Below are 17,847 nucleotides of genomic sequence, written 5' to 3' on the forward strand. Positions count from 1 at the left end.
CGTTGATCTTGCAAGAGCGCCTGTCGTGCCTGTTACAGACAGACCGGCCGTGACACCGCAGGGGACGAGGGGCTCTGCTCGGGGGGTGCCTGCCAGGACTGCGGGAACTCCGAGCCCTGCAGCCCTTCCGACCCCGCTGCGAGCACAATCGCGGGATACCTCCGAGGCTGAGCCTTCGGGGATACGGGACCGGGACGTTGGCGGGCCTCCAATAGCGACAGGAGGACTTCCTCCTGTCGCTCCTAAAACCCCGTCACGTTCCCGCTCTGCGGGAGGGCCGCCGACCGTCCGGGACGGGCCGGCGACCCGCACACGTTCAAAATCCCTTACATTTCGTTGATTGTTAGTGTTGTGCTCTTGTTCTTACTGTTATATTTATTGTATGCTTCGTGTCCTTTAGTGTGTTTCGGTCGTGTTCGCTCGCATTACTTGTTGGAGTTGTTGTTCAGCCGAGGTCGGCTGGATTTTTCTCTACGGGGGAGGGTGGTGTAATGCGGGCATAAACGACCTTCCGAATGTGACATCATGGGGGGAGGAGCTACGTCACGTGGGGGAGAGGGTTCAGGTCTTAAAGGGGAGAAACCGGAAGAGAAGGGAGGTTGTTGGAGACTGGGTTAGAGTAAGGCCACGCAGGGCGGAGGTTGGTGGGGTGGCGAGATCGCCACACACACACACAGAGAAGGATCGGCACCGTCGGCCAGCGGTGACCGACCCCGGAGAAGCGGGGAGCAGCGGTGAGGCTACAGCAGCAGCGGGACTGCCACGGAACAGAGGGAGCAGCGGTGAGGCTGCAGCGAGGGCGGCCGGGGAGACCGCACAAGGAGAACAGCAGCGGGGCTGCTACGGAAGAGAGAAAGGCTACGGGAGCGACGGCAGCCTCGGGCTGCCAAGCGGAGGGTCTCTGGGAGAGAGCCGTGTGGGAAAAGTATACGAACCCGAATAAAGGACACCAAGACAGATACAGTGGTCGAGTCCTTTATTACACTACAACAAACAAATATGGCTAAACCAGAACCTTTTCGAAATCACCAAAATAAAGCTACAAAAACAATGTAACAACAGTAATCATAGGAACTGTGATTCCAATTTAACAATAAACGATATACATAACATGTACGACCAAACTTTGCAACCATAGCTGGCTGCATGAGTCACTGCATAACAGCAGGAGTATCAGTAGGAATATCAAAAATTTTCAATGTATCTTTAAAGATTAGCACACTATAATCAAAACACAAGATGTTACTTTGCAGCGGTCATCCGGAGCGATACATTTGATTTCAGGCCACTGAATAGCAGTGGCAGCTAGGGTTGTACAACTCCTCTAGAGAAGTTTTGAGTGAAGATCTCATAGGTAGTGATTCAAGTTGCAGTTTATTGGCAATAGCATTCCAGACCCTGGGGGCTTTAATAGCAAAGGCCCTTGCTCCAGTATTTGTACGGCAATAGGGAATGTGAAGCTGGTAAATGAGCGAAGACCTTAGGTCAAATTTGTTCTTTGAAACAGAGAGGAGATCCAGCAGGTAGTCTGCGGATTTTTTGTCGTCATACGCATCATGAGATGCGGCGTCTTTTCATAGACAAGCAGTACATTGCACACCATTGGGTAGCAAAAACGTCGGCTTCCTCATGCTCACATTTCCCTCATGATGCATATTACGACCAACGAAGGTGGCGTCTCTCGCTCCGCACGAAGCTTCAGGTCTTCTCGGCCACAGTCATTCCCTTCCTTCTCTACGCTTGCGAAACGTGGACCCCCCTAATAGAGCATCTTCGCCAATTGTAAATATTTAGGCTGGCCTGCCTACGATCCATTCTGGGCTTAACCAGGCTGGATTGTGTGAGGAGCTCACAAATCCTTGAAAGATCTGGGCAAAGTCCCATCGGTGAGCTCCTCCGGCAGGCAAGGCTGCGTTGGCTGGGCCATGTAGACCGCCTGCCCAGTCACCGCATGCCTAAACAGCTTTTGTTCGTCCGGATCGAGGGGGCTAAACGGGTGCGGCACGGGCTCGAGAAGAGATGGAGTGATGTGGTACAGGAGGACGTGGAGCTGAGTGGACTTGCCGATGACTGGAACCAGCGGTGTCAAGATCGGCCTCAGTGGAGGAGGCTCGTGAAGGACGCTGCTGGGCAGTTGGAGGCAGTCGTCCTCCAACAACAACGGAGGGCGGAGAAGTGACGCTCACAACAACGAGCGGAGGGCCGGGTGGCTAAAGCACAAGTTGGCACAGTAGGGGGCACAGGTGGTGCATCAGCCAGTCGTCTCAGTCAGTCGACTTGTGGCATCTGGGTCTGCGCCGTGACCTCCTGCCAGCGGGCGTTCGACACTTCACGTGGTAGCTTCAAGGTGCACATGGCCTGGCACAAGCGTCGTGGTGACGTCACCGCCACTTAGTGGCGAATGGCGGTTGTTGTTGATAGTGATGATGATGGGGTGATGATGATGTTGGTGATGGTGACGATGGTGCTGATGGTGAATCGCAGGGATGAGGAGGCGTGGTGAAGTGAGCGCGCACTGCAGGCAAAGGAGCGGACACACAATCCTGCGATTTGTTCTGCACCGGCGACACCTCTCATGTCCGCCAACCTGAACCTCACCCTCCCCCTTCACCCTACCCCTTCACCCTACCCCTCCATGCTCACCTCTCCCTTCCCTCAATTTTCACCTCACCCTCCCCTCACCCTCACCTAACCTCACCCTCCGTTCCACCTTCCTCTCACTTCACCCTCTCCTCACCATCCCGCTTCTTCACCGTTGATTGGGTTACATGTTATACTAATAGGGGTTTTTTCCCTTTATTCTGGCAACAAAACTGACACCTTTGCAAGGAATAATGCTTACATTAACCACAATACTTGCAGTCAAATGTAAACAAAAAACAATACTCTGATAATTTATGCATTGTCTTTGAAACTGATTGGTCCACACCAGAGACAGCTTTCTTTGGAGCCTAGTCTCATATGGTGTTCGACACCATATGAGACTAGGTGTTCGACACCATATGAGACTAGGCTCCAAAGAAAGCTGTCTCTGGTGTGGACCAATCAGTTTCAAAGACAATGCATAAATTATCAGAGTATTGTTTTTTGTTTACATTTGACTGCAAGTATTGTGGTTAATGTAAGCATTATTCCTTGCAAAAGGTGTCAGTTTTGTTGCCAGAAAAAAAGGGGAAAAACCCCTATTAGTATATTTTGGTACTGGCAAAGGAGGTCCCATGATGGGTTACATGTTGTTTATGTCATTTATTGTGAAAATTCCGTCACAGTTCCTATGATCACTGTTTCATTGCTTTCATGGCTTTATTTTGGTGATTTCAAAAAGTATATTGGTTTGGCCACGTTTGTGTTGTTGTAGTACAGAGTTAGACTGATTGCCTTAATCTAAGTTGTCTTGTGGTTGTTGTTGGTTGTTTGACTTGCATCCCACTGGGATTTTTGCACACAGCGTTGGTGTACGGTGATTTTTTTCTGCAATGTTTTGCTGTCTTTTCTCGGATTTCTGTTTACACTCACATATTCACTTTAAGATGTTTTCTTGTTAGTGTTTTTGTTTTTTGTTTGTTGCGGTTGCACCCGATTCAAGAGTCGAATGGCTCACAGGGCTATACCTAATCAATGAACTTGAACTTGAACCTAACCTCACCCTCCGTTCCACCTTCCCCTCACTTCACCCTCTCCTCACCATCCCCCTCTCCACCGTTTATTGGGTTTCTATCTCTCTTCATCTTCAGGATGCACGACTCAGATCCACGATCTTCAATGATTCATTAAAATTATCCACCCACATCGCAGGGTAGAGAGGCTGCAAGAATCTCTGCCGAACTTCGTGGATCACCTCCATGGAGTCGGCGCAGTAAAACGCCAGGAGCCCCCCCTCCCAGTGCAGGTGAAGCCCGATTCTGCGGGGGGAGGGGGCCCCCCTCACCGACAGTGCAGTCTTCACTCCACCATGAAACACTGAGAAGTTGTTATACCATTTCTCTAAACACCAGGACACGTTGCTATATCCCAGCAGCTGTGCAGCACCAACACTCCATTTCCGTGGGATCGTCCCGTACGCGACTCCAACCCACCACCGCCGCGCGTCCCCCACGTCCACCTCCCAGTAGTGGTGGTCCGACGAGAAGCTCTCACGGCACAGGGCTTGGACACAGACATCAAACCGGTGTGGGTGATTGGGGTGACCCTGGGAGGCACTGGACAGCATCATCGTCCTGAGATCCGAGGAGATCTGGAGTTGGTCATGAGCTGAGTTTGTGTCCAGAGTCGGTGAGCATCCGTCTGTGACAACAGCGATAACTTCGTCACTACAGAACACCATTGTCACCATTATCCAGCATCACTACCATCAACATTACCATATGCAACCATCATCTTCACCATCAACAATAACATCACAAACATCACCATCACCAAGCATCCTCGCCATCAATATCATCAATGACAACAACATAAACATCACCATCACCACCATCATCAACACTATGAACATCAGCAGCATCACTATCACAATAATCAACATCACCATCATCACCACCACTAGCACCATCACAAACAATCACCACCACCATCACTACCATCACCACTATCCGCATCACCACCATCATCAACACTATCACCAACATCACCAACACGACCAGCATCATAACATCACAACGACCATCAAAACCATCATTACCACCATCATTACCATGACCACCATAACCAATATCATCACCTCTACCATCAGCACCATCAGCAAAACCATCACAAAATTCACCACCTATATTATAACCAATTTCACCATTACCATCACGACCATCACTGACATCACGACCAACACCACCACCAATGCTATCACCATTCCCATCACTCACATCACTAACAGCATCATTACAACCATCCTCATCACGACCACTATCACCATCATTATGACCAATACTAACATCAGGAACTAATGAGGTTGAAACTGCCGAGCAGAGGCCAGGACTGGATCAGATATCACCTGCCACTGATGTTAGCCATGGCGGGTAATCACACCCAGGTAAATAGGTTCGTAGTGCAGTGTGCTCACCACTATGCCACGGCTCCCCCCATGCATAAATGCACAGACACATTCACAGGCACACATTCCATCTCAACATCACAATTACACCTGACTCTTAATGCTGATTATTTACACAAGAACACCACACTGAGTCTCATGGCTCTGTTCAGCAGGGTACAGGAATGGGATGTGAACAAAGACAGAGACCATTGGGGCAAGTGCTGTTAGAAAGCGTCTATGAAGACCAGCACGGCACACGAGGAGGTGGATAGCCAGCACCACGCCCGACCACCTTTGTCTCCCTAGTGGCGATTATGTTCAAACACCGCATCAAGTTCCATGATGTAAACAAAGATAAATATTCCCCGTGTTGCCTTAACAGACTGTCGGGGCAAATCAGCACATTTGAAAGCTGGCACGGCACATGAGGGGCTTGGTGGCCAGCACGACGCCTGGCCACCTTTGTCTCTCTAGTGGTGATGTTTACACACAAAACTAGGTAAGCATTTCAAGCTGAGTCGACCTCGTGCACACACACACATGATGATCATTTATCGTGAAGATGGCCCCATCACCCATGTTTCACACTGAAGAACTCACAAAGGTATTTGGCCACAGTTCCCTCGGTGTCTTTAAGCGAGGCAATGTGCTCTTGGCTGGGAGCTGAGTGTGGATCTGCTGTAACCCTCCCTGCCCTGTGAAAGCAGAACAGACATGGCTACTGTTTCACATAGAGCATCGTCATTCACAGGATCATCACAGCTCCAACACATAGACACGTATCACACAAGCATTACTCACATCACAATTACAGCATCACCACATGGCATTACTATCACCACACATAGCATCATCACACACAGCACCATCCGACAGCATCACACGGCTTCACACACCACACACACACCATCATCATCAGACAGCTTCACCACACACCATCATCATCACAGCATCACCACACACATCATCATCACACAGCACCATCAGACAGCATCACCACACACAGCATTATCACACACAGCTTCACTATCACCACACATAGCATCACATACAGCACCATCACACAGCATCACCACACATAGCATCATCACAGACACCATCATCATGCATTATCACCACACACAGCATCATCACGAACACCATCCCCACACACAGCCAATGTCTCACTGCCCGCACCCCACACTCAGTCCCATGTTGTCGTGTGTCGAGTCGTGAGTAATAGTCGTCTTTTACCTGCGCGTCTCCTCCAGGTGCCCCTATGGGAGAGAGAGATGCGTTGCTGTGACTCTGCCTCCAATCCCTCGTGATCAGTGGAGTTCCCACCGCAACACCGTGGGTGGAATATAAACCCCAAAGTCTTGGCTTATGACCCAATGATCACCAACACTGACTTACGGGGCAAATGTTTCAAAGTGAGACCGCTTGATAGTTAACGATAAACTACAATTTATTTTCCAGGTAAGGCCCACGGAGCTATTTAGCTCTTTTTCAGAAGCGACCTGGCCACACATGATAGCTCAACGAAGTGGTTCATCTCGTGGAAATTTAACGCAGCCCAATACTCTAAACGCACGTTTCAAATGTGGAAGGAAAAACTGGAGGATCCAGAGAAAAATCCATACGACCATGGAGGGAGAAATGTAAACTCCAAATATATAGGGACGTCAGGGTTGGGTATACCAGGCTAGGTAGTTAACATCTCGCCACCCCCCTGAGGACCAACATTCATTTGCAGGGCAAATATTTCAGAGTGAGACCGGTTGATATTGATCTGTGTTGAGAGTAACGTAGGACTAGAAGTTTCTGGAGTTACCAATGCACATGGTGCAGATCTTGTAGAAGTGATGTTCCAGACACAATTATATCTTAAATAAGTGTATGAGACTGTATTTATTTGAGCATCACTAATACGAACAATGAAGTTAGCGCATCCAAGTGGAGGTATACAAAGTAACAAGCAGAGATGAAATCTGGTCGTGAGCAGGCGCTGGTGGATTGTTGCATCGCGGCACCATGAGATGTGGCAACGGCTTGGGGAGGCCTCCCTCAATAAGTGGATAGATTATTCATAATATAGGTCGCGAAAGCCTACGTGTTAAATGGATAGATTATGGCTGATGACAATCATGAATACCGTGTGCATTGTTGTTGTATGGTTGATTTCAAAGTGAAATTCCATTAACATTTAGTTTATATTCACAATGAAACCAATTAAATGGGAATCTGTTAAAGGACGGGAAAGATAATAAATTCAACTGAGAAAAGATGAGCTGGGCTTCCACATGGCAGCCACTGGAGCTGCGATGCGAGTCCATGAGTGGAGCTGTGTTCTCAAGCCCAGTGGATGTGAACTCTCATTCAGGAGCCTCCCTCTGCTGCTGCTGCTGGTGAGAGGGCTCTGTGCCAATAGCGACACTGGAGACTCATCGCTCACCTGCAGGAACGCGAGCGAGTCCCTCTCCTGCGCTAGGGCCTGCAGGCGAGTGGTTGCTGCCTGGAGCTCGCTGATCTCGCGCTGGTCGTGAGCGATCTTCTTCTCAATCTGGGACAGCAGGTCGCGCCCTTTCTGCTCCGCTTGCTCTAAAGCCGCCTTCTCCTCCGCATCCAACGCTGCTCTCGCGCGGGTGAATCTGACCGAGATTGAGGCCTTTTTATCTGTCATGGATGCCTGCAAAGAGAAACAAATGCCACCTCTGTTCATTAAATGTCTGGTCCTTTGTGAAATGACATTCAGGTCGGTGTGACTCGAGTGCAACTCTAAGGTGTCCAGACAGTGATACGAGTCTGCAGCATTGAGGCCTCCTTCTTCCTCTGCCTCTGATAACGCCACTTTGCATTTTCACTACAACACAATTCGCCATAACTGGCGGGGGCTGTGAGGCAATGAAATCATCAAATACCATCATGAGTACATTTAGCATCCATACCATTATCATTGTGCAAGTTTATCAGGACGATGCTTTGTTTACCTTTGCATGAAGCGAAGGGAAATCTGTAAAGAGCCTTAATGAAATGAGAAGTTAGGCCAATTCCTCCTTAAATTAATATTTTGAATGTGAGAGAAAACCACATGTACGGCTGAAGAGAAGGGATCATGAAACCACTTGCTATACTGCCACCTGGCCACCCCAAAGCTTGAGTGATGTCAGTAAGATGGTGTACAACAGTCTATGTGTGATCACCAACTCTGCCACCAGAGTATTGGATAAGAGGTATGTACCACCTCATCTGACCAATATAGTTAACAGTCGTTGAAGTGGTAGGTTGTATGGAGATATGGGAGTGTGGAATTTCCACCACTGGAGATGAGAACCATCTCTATGCTCGTCCTGATTATTAAGGCGCATTGCCCGCTTTGTCTTTAGTCTCACGATGTGTTTAGAGCCAATGGAAGTCCACGTGAATGAATGGAGTTGTCCTCCATCACAAACCCTACTCAGAGTGGAGTCACGGGGTCAGAGTCTGGCCCAGACGTGGTACCTGCACGTCCCTGCGAGCGGCCTCCATCCGCCTCACGGACTCCTCCACCTCCCTTTTCTTCTCCTGCACCGCCCGCGTCTCCTCTCCCACTTGTTTCTGTGAGAGACGTCACCAGGGGAGACTCCACTCACTCTCTGAGTGTCCCCTCTCACCCCGCTCCACGCGAACCCCTGCACAGTGACGAGGGCAGTAGCCCCGGTGCAGCAATGGAGGCTGGGGGATCAAGTGCTGCAGGGAACTAATTTCACGAGGAGCTCAAACGTGTTCAGGGCTACCTAAGTAGTGGGTGGGGCTACATGTGTAGTGGGTGGGGCTACCTGCGAAGTGGGTTGAGGTACCTACGTAGTGGTTGGTGCTACAAATGAGGTGGGTGGGGCTACCTGCGTAGTGGGTTTGGCTGCCTGATTAGTGGGTTGGGCTACATAAGTAGTGGGTGGGGCTATCTGAGCAGTGGGCGGGACTACTGGAGTAGTGGGCGGGGATACCGTAATAGTTGGGGGGGTTATCTGAGTAGTGGGTGGACAGGGTACCGGAGTCACGAGATGTTATCTGCCTTGCCTGCTATACAGGAGGTCGTGGTTTCGAACCCGTGCCTGATGCCTGTATATATGCAGTTTGCATGTCGCTCTCTATGGTCGCATGGATTTTTCTCTGGGTCCTCCGTTTTTGTGTCCACGTTTAGGAAGGTGCGTTTAGAGTGTTTGGCTGCCATACATTTAGACTTGATAAGCCACTTCGTTGAGCTGTCATTTTTGGCCAGGTTGCCTCTGAAAAAGAGCTTCATAGCTCAGTGGGTTACACTTGGAAAAATATAAAGTAGTTTTATTTTAGTTTTACATGGTACAAGGAGGGTCTGCAATGTCGCTGAGTGTCCGAGAAATTCCGTAGAGAGCATCTTGATGAAAATATAAATACGGTCAGAAAATACTTGGTCTGTCAAAATCACGTGACATTTCTGGAACGCCACGTCCAGTGACCCGGTAGCTGCTGTAGAGTGCGGCGCTAAACTGGCACAGACCGGCACGAGGCTACCAAGCGGTGAGCACTGCAGCTCACGCAGTTCCAGTCGTTGTACATTTCGTTTACATTTTAGTGAATGCTTCTCTCTACCACATACGACATTTTGTATACAAACCACAGTCTATGCACTCACGTAATTTTGAGAAAACATTGTACACATGAAAGTTTTTCAGTTGTATCAGGTCATACTGGTAAATTATAACTTCACGCAGGAGAGGCTCCGGCTCACACACACAGACCGTTTCACCTCCCGTGTCTTGTGCTCATCCTCTAACGTAGCCACATCGTGACCCTTGTGGTCTCCTGCGATGATGCAGGTTGTGCAGACCAAGCTCTTGTCCTGTAGGCAGCAAAACTCCAGCTCCTTTCTGTGCGTCTTGCACTTGCGGTCTTCCAGATTCGTGCCTGGATCCACCAGAATGTGGTCCCTGAACTTCGGGTTTTCCTGATGAGGCTTTACATGAGTCGCACAGTACGACATATCACACCTGAGGCAGGTCTTCGAGGCAGCAGTCGTGCCATCGTTGCAGAAGTCACACAAGACCACGGTGGCCAATTCATCTGCGGAACTGCGCTGCTCCACCAGGTTGGCGAGCGTGAAGTTCTTGTTCAGCTTGGGCCTCTGAGGGAAGGTCACTCGGCACTGCGGGCAGGAGAAGGACTCGGCCGCATCCCAGGCGCCCTCCACGCACTTGAGGCAGAACGAGTGGCCGCAGCTGAGCGTGCAGGGGCAGCGGAAGGCGTCCAGGCAGATGGGGCAGGTCAACTCCCCTGGGGCCTCGCTACCACTGGAAGCCGCACTCGCCATGGCCCTGTGGCTTCACTCAGAGACGGACGCTGGCTGTAGCTCAGGCAGTCTCTGGCTGTAGCTCAGGCAGTCTCTGGCTGTAGCTCAGGCAGTCTCTGGCTGTAGCTCAGGCAGTCTCTGGCTGTAGCTCAGGCAGTCTCTGGCTGTAGCTCAGGCAGTCTCTGGCTGTAGCTCAGGCAGTCGCTGTCTGTAGCTCAGGCAGTCGCTGTCTGTAGCTCAGGCAGCCACTGGCTGTAGCTCAGGCAGCCACTGGCTGGAGCTCAGGCAGTCGCTGGCTGTAGCTCAGGCAGTCTCTGTCTGTAGCTCAGACAGTCTCTGGCTGTAGCTCAGGCAGTCGCTGGCTGTAGCTCAGGCAGTCTCTGACTGTAGCTCAGGCAGTCTCTGACTGTAGCTCAGGCAGTCTCTGTCTGTAATTCAGGCAGTATCTGACTAACTCTGGCAGTCGCTGGCTGTAGCTCAGGCAGTCTCTGACTAACTCAGGCAGTCTCTGGCTGTAGCTCAGGCAGTCTCTGTAGCTCAGGCAGTCGCTGTCTGTTTCTCAGGCTGTCGCTGGCTGCGTCTGAGGCGCTAAACGAGGAACAAGCCACGTAAATGGGCAACAAGGAAGCAGGAAGTCTTTCAGTTTGAGTTGCGTATTACGAGGCGCGCCCTGGAATGTGTTGACGTGTGAGCGAGTACAGACGTCTCTGCTCCAGGGGTGGCTTAAAAAAGAAGACTCGGATCACCTCGTCTCAAATACTCATCCTCACCTCTACTCACCTCATCGTAACTCACCTCACTTCAACTCACCTCATCTCACCTCAACTCACCTCATCTCACCTCAACTCACCTCACCTCAACTCACCTAAACTCACTTCAACTCACCTCATTTCAACTGAACTGGCAGGAGAACTTTGCTAGTAAACTCGTTGCTCCCTGCCGCTCTACTCCACGAGATTGTTGTTGTTTCCAGAATCAAAATCAAAGGGTTTTATTCGCCAAGAAAGTTCGCACAGACAATGAATTAACTTTGGCAGGAAGGTGCATACATTCAACATATAGGAATCTTAAATCTTAAATAAGTGGTGTACAAGTCTAACTATACTAAAGGTACAACGTCTAACTAATACTAAGGGGATAAAGTATGTAAAAATTTAGAATAAAATAAGATTTTTAAATAGCTATACTATACAATATAAAAATACAAATAGGGTAACATAGTGCAAATATGGCAAGGTGTCATTGTGCAGATAAAGTGTTAAAGTCAGTGTGAGCCCTTGGCCTTGTTGAAGAGGCCAGCAGTGGATGGGAAGAAACTGTTTTTGTGGCGTGAGGTTTTCGTCCTGATGGACCGCAGCCTTCTGCCGGAGGGGAGTAGCTGGAACAGAGAGTGTCCAGGGTGGGAGGAGTCGGCCACAATCTTCCTCGCTCGCCTCAGGGTCCTCGAGGTGTGCAGGTCCTCGAGGGTAGGCAGATTGCAGCCAATCACCTTCTCAGCAGTGTGGATGATACGCTGCAGTCTGCTCTTGTCATTGTCAGTGGCAGCAGCGTACCAGATGGTGATGGAGAAGGTGAGGATGGACTCAATGATGGCTGTGTAGAAGTGCACCATCATTGTCTTTGGCAGGTCGAATTTCTTCAGCTGCCGTAGGAAATATATCCTCTGTTGTGCTCTCTTTATGAGGGAGCTGATGGTCAGTTCCCACTTAAGGTCCTGGGAGAGGATAGTGCCCAGGAAGCGGAAGGACTCCACAGTGTTGACTGGGGAGTCGTACAGGGTGATGGGGGTAAGTGGGGCTGTATTCTTCCTGAAGTCCACAACCATCTCCACTGTCTTAAGAGCATTACGCTCTAAGTTGTTCTGGCTACACCAGGTCACCAGGTTGTCAGCTTCCCACATATAGTGAGACTCATCCCCACCAGAGATGAGCCCAATGAGGGTGGTGTCGTCCGCAAACTTCAAGAGTTTGACGGACGGATGACTGGAGGTGCAGCTGTTGGTGTACAGGGAGAAGAGCAGAGGGGAAAGGACGCAGCCCTGAGGAGATCCGGTGCTGATGGACCGGGAATCAGAGACTTGTGTTCCCAGCCTAACGCACTGCTTCCTGTCAGACAGGAAGTCTGTGATCCACCTGCAGGTGGAGTCGGGCACGTTCAGCTGGGAGAGCTTGACCTGAAGCAGGGCAGGGATGATGGTGTTGAAAGCAGAGCTGAAGTCCACAAACAGAATCCTGGCATAGGATGCTGGGGAGTCCAGGTGCTGTAGGGTGATGTGGAGGGCCATGTTAACTGCGTCGTCCACAGCCCTGTTGGCTCTGTAGGCAAACTGCAGGGGGTCCAGGAGAGGGTCTGTGATAGCTTTGAGATGTGCCAGCACCAGGCGCTCAAAAGACTTCATTACCACAGAGGTTAGGGCGATGGGTCTATAATCATTAAGTTGTTGGCCTTAGCTTTTTGGGTACAGGGATGATAGTGGAGGACTTGAGACAGGCTGGTACATGGCATGTCTCCAGTGAGGTGTTGAAGATGCTGGTGAACACTGGAGACAGCTGGTCAGCGCAGTGCTTGAGGGTCGCTGGAGAGACAGAGTCTGGCCCAGCTGCTTTGTGGGGGTTCTGCCTCTTGAAAAGTCTGTTAACCTCTCCCTCCTGAATTGAGAGAGTCATCTCTGTAGTGGGGGGAGAGGGGATGCCTCTTGGGTGGGAAGGGGTAGTTCAGGACAGTCCAATTGTCTTTCAAATCTGCAGTAGAACTCGTTCAGGTTTTTGGCCAGACGGGAGTTGTTAGTGGTGTGGGGGGCTCTGGGCTTGGTAGCGGCGTTCAAAATCCAGTATATCCTGGTGGAAGCGCTCGCCTTGATCCTCCGAGTACACTCCCATGTTCTCCTTGAATTTATCAAGATGGGCATAAAGGATATGGGCTTTGAGGGACATCCTACAGCCCATTGTGCCGTAGTTCTTCACCAGCCTCAACCAGCTCCACATAGTTTTTGACCTTGTGTTTGCCCAGAAAGACAAAAAATCAGTGCAACAAAGCTGTTCCAAGCCGCTTCCTCCTTACTAGTGAGCTTCTTGGGGGATTCATTGCACTCCAGGATATTCTTTATCTGTGATCCGATGAAGACACCGGCTTTGACCTTTGCCTCAGACAGCTTAGTGAAGAAGTCTTGAAGGTACTTGAAGGCTGCCGACTCTTTATCTCCAACTCTGACAAATCGTTTCATAAGGCCCAATTTGATGTGCAGCATTGGCATCAGCACCTTCCGGGGGTCCACCAATGGCTCCCACTTGACGTTGTTCCTCCCCACAGAGAACTCGATCCGCTGTGGCCAATCCCACCTGTGTAAGTGCGCATTGGTTGTCCCTGCCGTCCCAAAGGCAAATATAGCAGGGAAACTTGGTAAAACCTCCTTGGAGACCCATCAGGAATGCCATCATTTTGAAGTCTCCGATGACCTCCCAGCCGTACTCATCAGACTACAAGTCGTCCAGCAAGGTATTGATGCTGTTGTAATCCTCTTTGAGGTGCACCGAGTGAGCCAGGGGAAGAGACGTGTACTTGTTACCATTAGGGAGCAGCACAGCTTTGAGGCTCCTGGATGAGCTGTCAATGAAGAGGCGCCACTCATTCTGGTTACAGGCGATTCTGATTGCCACGAACAGACTGGTCACATTGTGGCAGAAGAAGAGCCCATCTTGACGGGTGAAGAAGCTGCAAAAAGGTTGGTGATGCTTCCTCTGATCTGCGACTTGCACACTTTCATCCAATAAGTTCCACTGCTTGAGCCTAGACGTCAAAAGCTCGGCATTGGACTTGGTGAGACCAAGATCTCTAATCAAGTCGTTGAGGTCTTTTTGGTTGGGGTAGTATGGTTTCTCTCCTCAGCTCCACCTCTGAAATTGTCATCTGGATCTACATCTTCCTTGCTCTAACTTGCTGCTCTCTTCTAAAGACGGCTGCTCTCTCTCTGGAGTGGGTACGGGGAGCTCATGGCAGTGTGTTACCGGGGTGATGGATGAAGGAAGGTCCTGATACGTGATAGCAGGTGCATTATTGCCAGTCCGACGTTTGGAAGGGTCCACCTTGCAAAAGTAGCAGTTGCTTGAGTGGTCACTGAGTTCCTGCCAAATTATTGGGATAGCGAACTTCATGGCTCTCTCTTCCCCTCTGTACCATCCTTCAAAAATAAATTTCACCCATGACTAATGTGTAAGAGAGTCTGACATTTTTCATGTTTATTTTTTTCAACATTGAAAATTGTAAAACATTTTCAAACTAAAAACTTAATTTAAAAAAATTGGAACAAATTTTATAATATAAAATTCTCAGCAACAATTGTACATGTTACCTTCCTGAGTTTTATTACATTGCTTGAAAGTGAAATGAGGTGCCGAGGGTTTGTCTTGATCCCCGACAGGAATGCCGAAATATGCCTTGTAGGTCTCACACATTTTAGCAGATCCTTCCAGAGTACTTTTCGCTCGTCTTGATAAATTGGCCACAGACATAGCAAAATGTGTCTGCCGGATGCTTGCAGCCTCTTGATGCCATCTCAGAAAAATGCAGATATGTATCCACTTAGGCAGCTGGAACTAAACTGAACTGGTGGGCTTAAGGCCCCTGTATTTATACTACTATTTATATTACTGGAAAGTTATATAATGTTCTAGAAGTTACTCCTAATTTACTCAGCACTGAATATCTTGAAAATAGGTAAATTCCAAAATATCACTGTCCTGGTCACAAAAGAAAAGGTTGTGGGGAATAGCCAATTCTGTACTTTTGAGGCATAAGCAATGAGTGTAATTCAGGCGTGTTAAGAAAAAGTCATGAACTAATGATGACAGGTCTGCGGCAAAGAGGAGCGGGCACAACCCTCCGAGTATTTGTAGGTGGTAGATATCTGCTCTGAACGTAGCTATGAGTTGTGAGCGCACGGTCAAGCTCTGATCGCTGCAGTCAGTTTTGCTCTGTTCAAACAGCGACCTCAGACAAGCATTCTCAAATAACAGAGATGGCGGCATCTTGATCTGACGGACATTGAAAACTAATTTCTTTAGAACTGATTTTTGTGTTTGGTTTGTTGTCCTCACCCCGCACCTCTGATTAGCACGGTTGGTTATGTACGATGCGAAAGAAGTTCAACATACATACATAGAATCTGAATCAGCATCTTTATTTCAACTGGAGGAATCTAATGAGTTATGAAGCTCTTTTTCGAGATGTGCAGTAGGGGCAGGACAGAAAGTTACAATAACAAACAGTACAAATAACCGATAGGGGTGTAAAATATAGCAAAGGTGTGCAAATCACTGAAACTAGATAAAGACTAATTAAACAAAGTATATAACTACAAATTGCAACCGATTTTTTCTACACGTACATTTATTTAATGAAGATTTATGATGTTAAGGGAGGAAACAAGGTTGTTCCAAAACGTTGGTGCTGCAACAACAAAGGCCTTGTCACCCATTCCAATTCTCGTTGTTGGGATAGTTTACAGGCAATTAGATGTGCGTCTTAGGTTTCTTTGGCTTGACAGTGCGCTTTATGATTTAGCTAATTAAAGCACAGATTTGCCAATAAGGGTTTTTATGCATGAACAGGGCCCAATGTAGATTTCGTTTTGCATCAAGTGATGTAAGATTGGATTTGAAGTCGAGGTCACATTAGTGGGTGCTACATGGTACATACAATACAAATAGAAGATCAGAATGATAAATGGGGTTTAGTCTGTTAAGTGTTAGATTAGTAGCTGATGTATACGCAGCGTCACCATAGCCACCGTACCTTGTTATTTAACAATTTGTGGACGAGATGTTACCACAATGTACCTTTTTGATAATGGTCTGAGATGTATCTCTAAAATAATTTAATCGTACTGTCTGACAATTATAGCTGACTGTGTCTTGAGTAGAATATCATGGGCAAGAGTTTCAAAAGGCTTTTTACGAGGATACAATGCCACGTTACAGACAGAAAATGCCGATTTGTCATTCATTTAAGCGCTACAGCCGATGGTGGTGTACCTCGGCACATCTGTCACTTCTCCTGCTCAAAGGAGATGAACTTAACCCACGATTCATGAACTTAACAATAACATTAACCCTGGAATATGCTCACACAGCAGAACGGGGAAGATAAGAAGGCGTTCCAAGAGGGAAACACTTCACATATTCAAGGGCCTCTCCATGGACATGGATAGTCTGGGGGTGGTTGGCTGATCCAATGGCGGTTGGTGGACGACCTTGGCTTTGGTGATGTTCAAGAGTGGTACTGCCCACCCACCCCCACTCCTCGTGTGCCGTGCCGGCCTTCAAAGGTGCAACTCGCTAACAGCACGTGGCTCAGCAGAAGTGTGCTAAGGCTGTACGGGGATATTTGTGAATACCTCTACAGTCTTGTCATCTCCCACAGCTCCGAGATTACGTAGCCATCGCTGCAATCATATTTAGTCAGCTGGGAAGTGTAAGACGGAGTTCATTCGCAAATCAGTGGGGTATCTCTCAATGGATCACCCTGTATTAGGGTGATTTCTGAAGGTTGTGGTGTATATGTTAAAGGTGGTTTCAGGTGTTGGTGGTTTGTGGTATATGCAGGAATGAACGCTTTGTTACAATGTGGCTTTTTATTAAATGGTATATGGGCAACTACACGAGGTTATTTTGTTTTAGCCAAATGAGAGTGAGTAAGTGGGTGCATGAGATGATGAGTAATTAAATCAGTGAGTGGGTGAGTGTAAAAGTGACACAATGTGAGTGAGATGGTGAGTGAGTGAATTAGTGATATGGTCGGTGAGTGAATCTATGGGTGCGTGAGATGGTGGGTTAGGAGGATGGTGTGGTGAGTTTAGGGCGATGTATGTGAGGTGAGTTAGCATGAGATATGTTGAGATAAGATGACGTGAATTGAGATGAGGTGTATGAGGATGAGATGAGTTGACATGTTAGTTGAGATGGCCTTTGACCAGGCACCACTGGCGCTCACACATCAGCACTTTTCATACCGAAAGAACCAAAGAGCAGTGCAGTACTTTATGATCACAAATACGACAAATGCACGCATTACACCGTGACCACGGGACTCCGGGAGGAGACCATCGACGACTGCCAGGCAGGCGGCTCCGAGACCTCAGACTGCAGCTGCGCCAAGCTGTTCAACGTGCGGTCGGAGGTGCCGGCCAAGTACAAACACCGTCTTTTTGAGTGCACACTTCTAGAGCGCAGTTGTCAGTGCAAAACAAGACACCCCCTGCTGGGTGCTGGGAATCCTTGAGGCTGCAAACGACCTTCACTGCAGATTTGTGTATCCCGGGTTCATGCTGCCTCAAGGCCGTAGCCATGGAGTCAACATTGGGGGAGACCAAATCTTCCAGGGGGTCTGGGGGTCCCCCCCCCAGAAAAAAAATCTAAATTTAAAAACGAATTTCCTGCCTAAAATATAAAAAAAATTCACTAACAATTATGATGGACTTTTTATTTATTTTTTACAATAATGTCTAATAGTGTATTGTATTACATTGCTCTGTTTT

The 17,847-nt window shown here is 48.6% G+C and overlaps 1 protein-coding gene across 1 annotated transcript; it reads right to left on the reverse strand.

The window, feature by feature from the left end:
• Positions 1-3,730: 3,730 nt before the first annotated feature.
• LOC133339098 (E3 ubiquitin-protein ligase TRIM62-like) lies at positions 3,731-10,347 on the reverse strand. Its single transcript, XM_061547216.1, has 6 exons — positions 9,777-10,347; positions 8,510-8,605; positions 7,464-7,697; positions 6,263-6,285; positions 5,630-5,724; positions 3,731-4,284 (listed from the first exon to the last, which is right to left on the reverse strand). Exons 1-6 carry the CDS (start codon positions 10,335-10,337, stop codon positions 3,731-3,733), a joined length of 1,563 nt encoding a protein of 520 aa, XP_061403200.1. The 5' UTR covers positions 10,338-10,347.
• Between the last annotated feature and the right edge of the window lie 7,500 nt (positions 10,348-17,847).

This window comes from Lethenteron reissneri, unplaced genomic scaffold (genome assembly GCF_015708825.2).
Source record: "Lethenteron reissneri isolate LAM-NWPU_2019-01 unplaced genomic scaffold, ASM1570882v1 scaffold_1640, whole genome shotgun sequence".
Lineage (NCBI taxonomy): Eukaryota > Metazoa > Chordata > Hyperoartia > Petromyzontiformes > Petromyzontidae > Lethenteron > Lethenteron reissneri.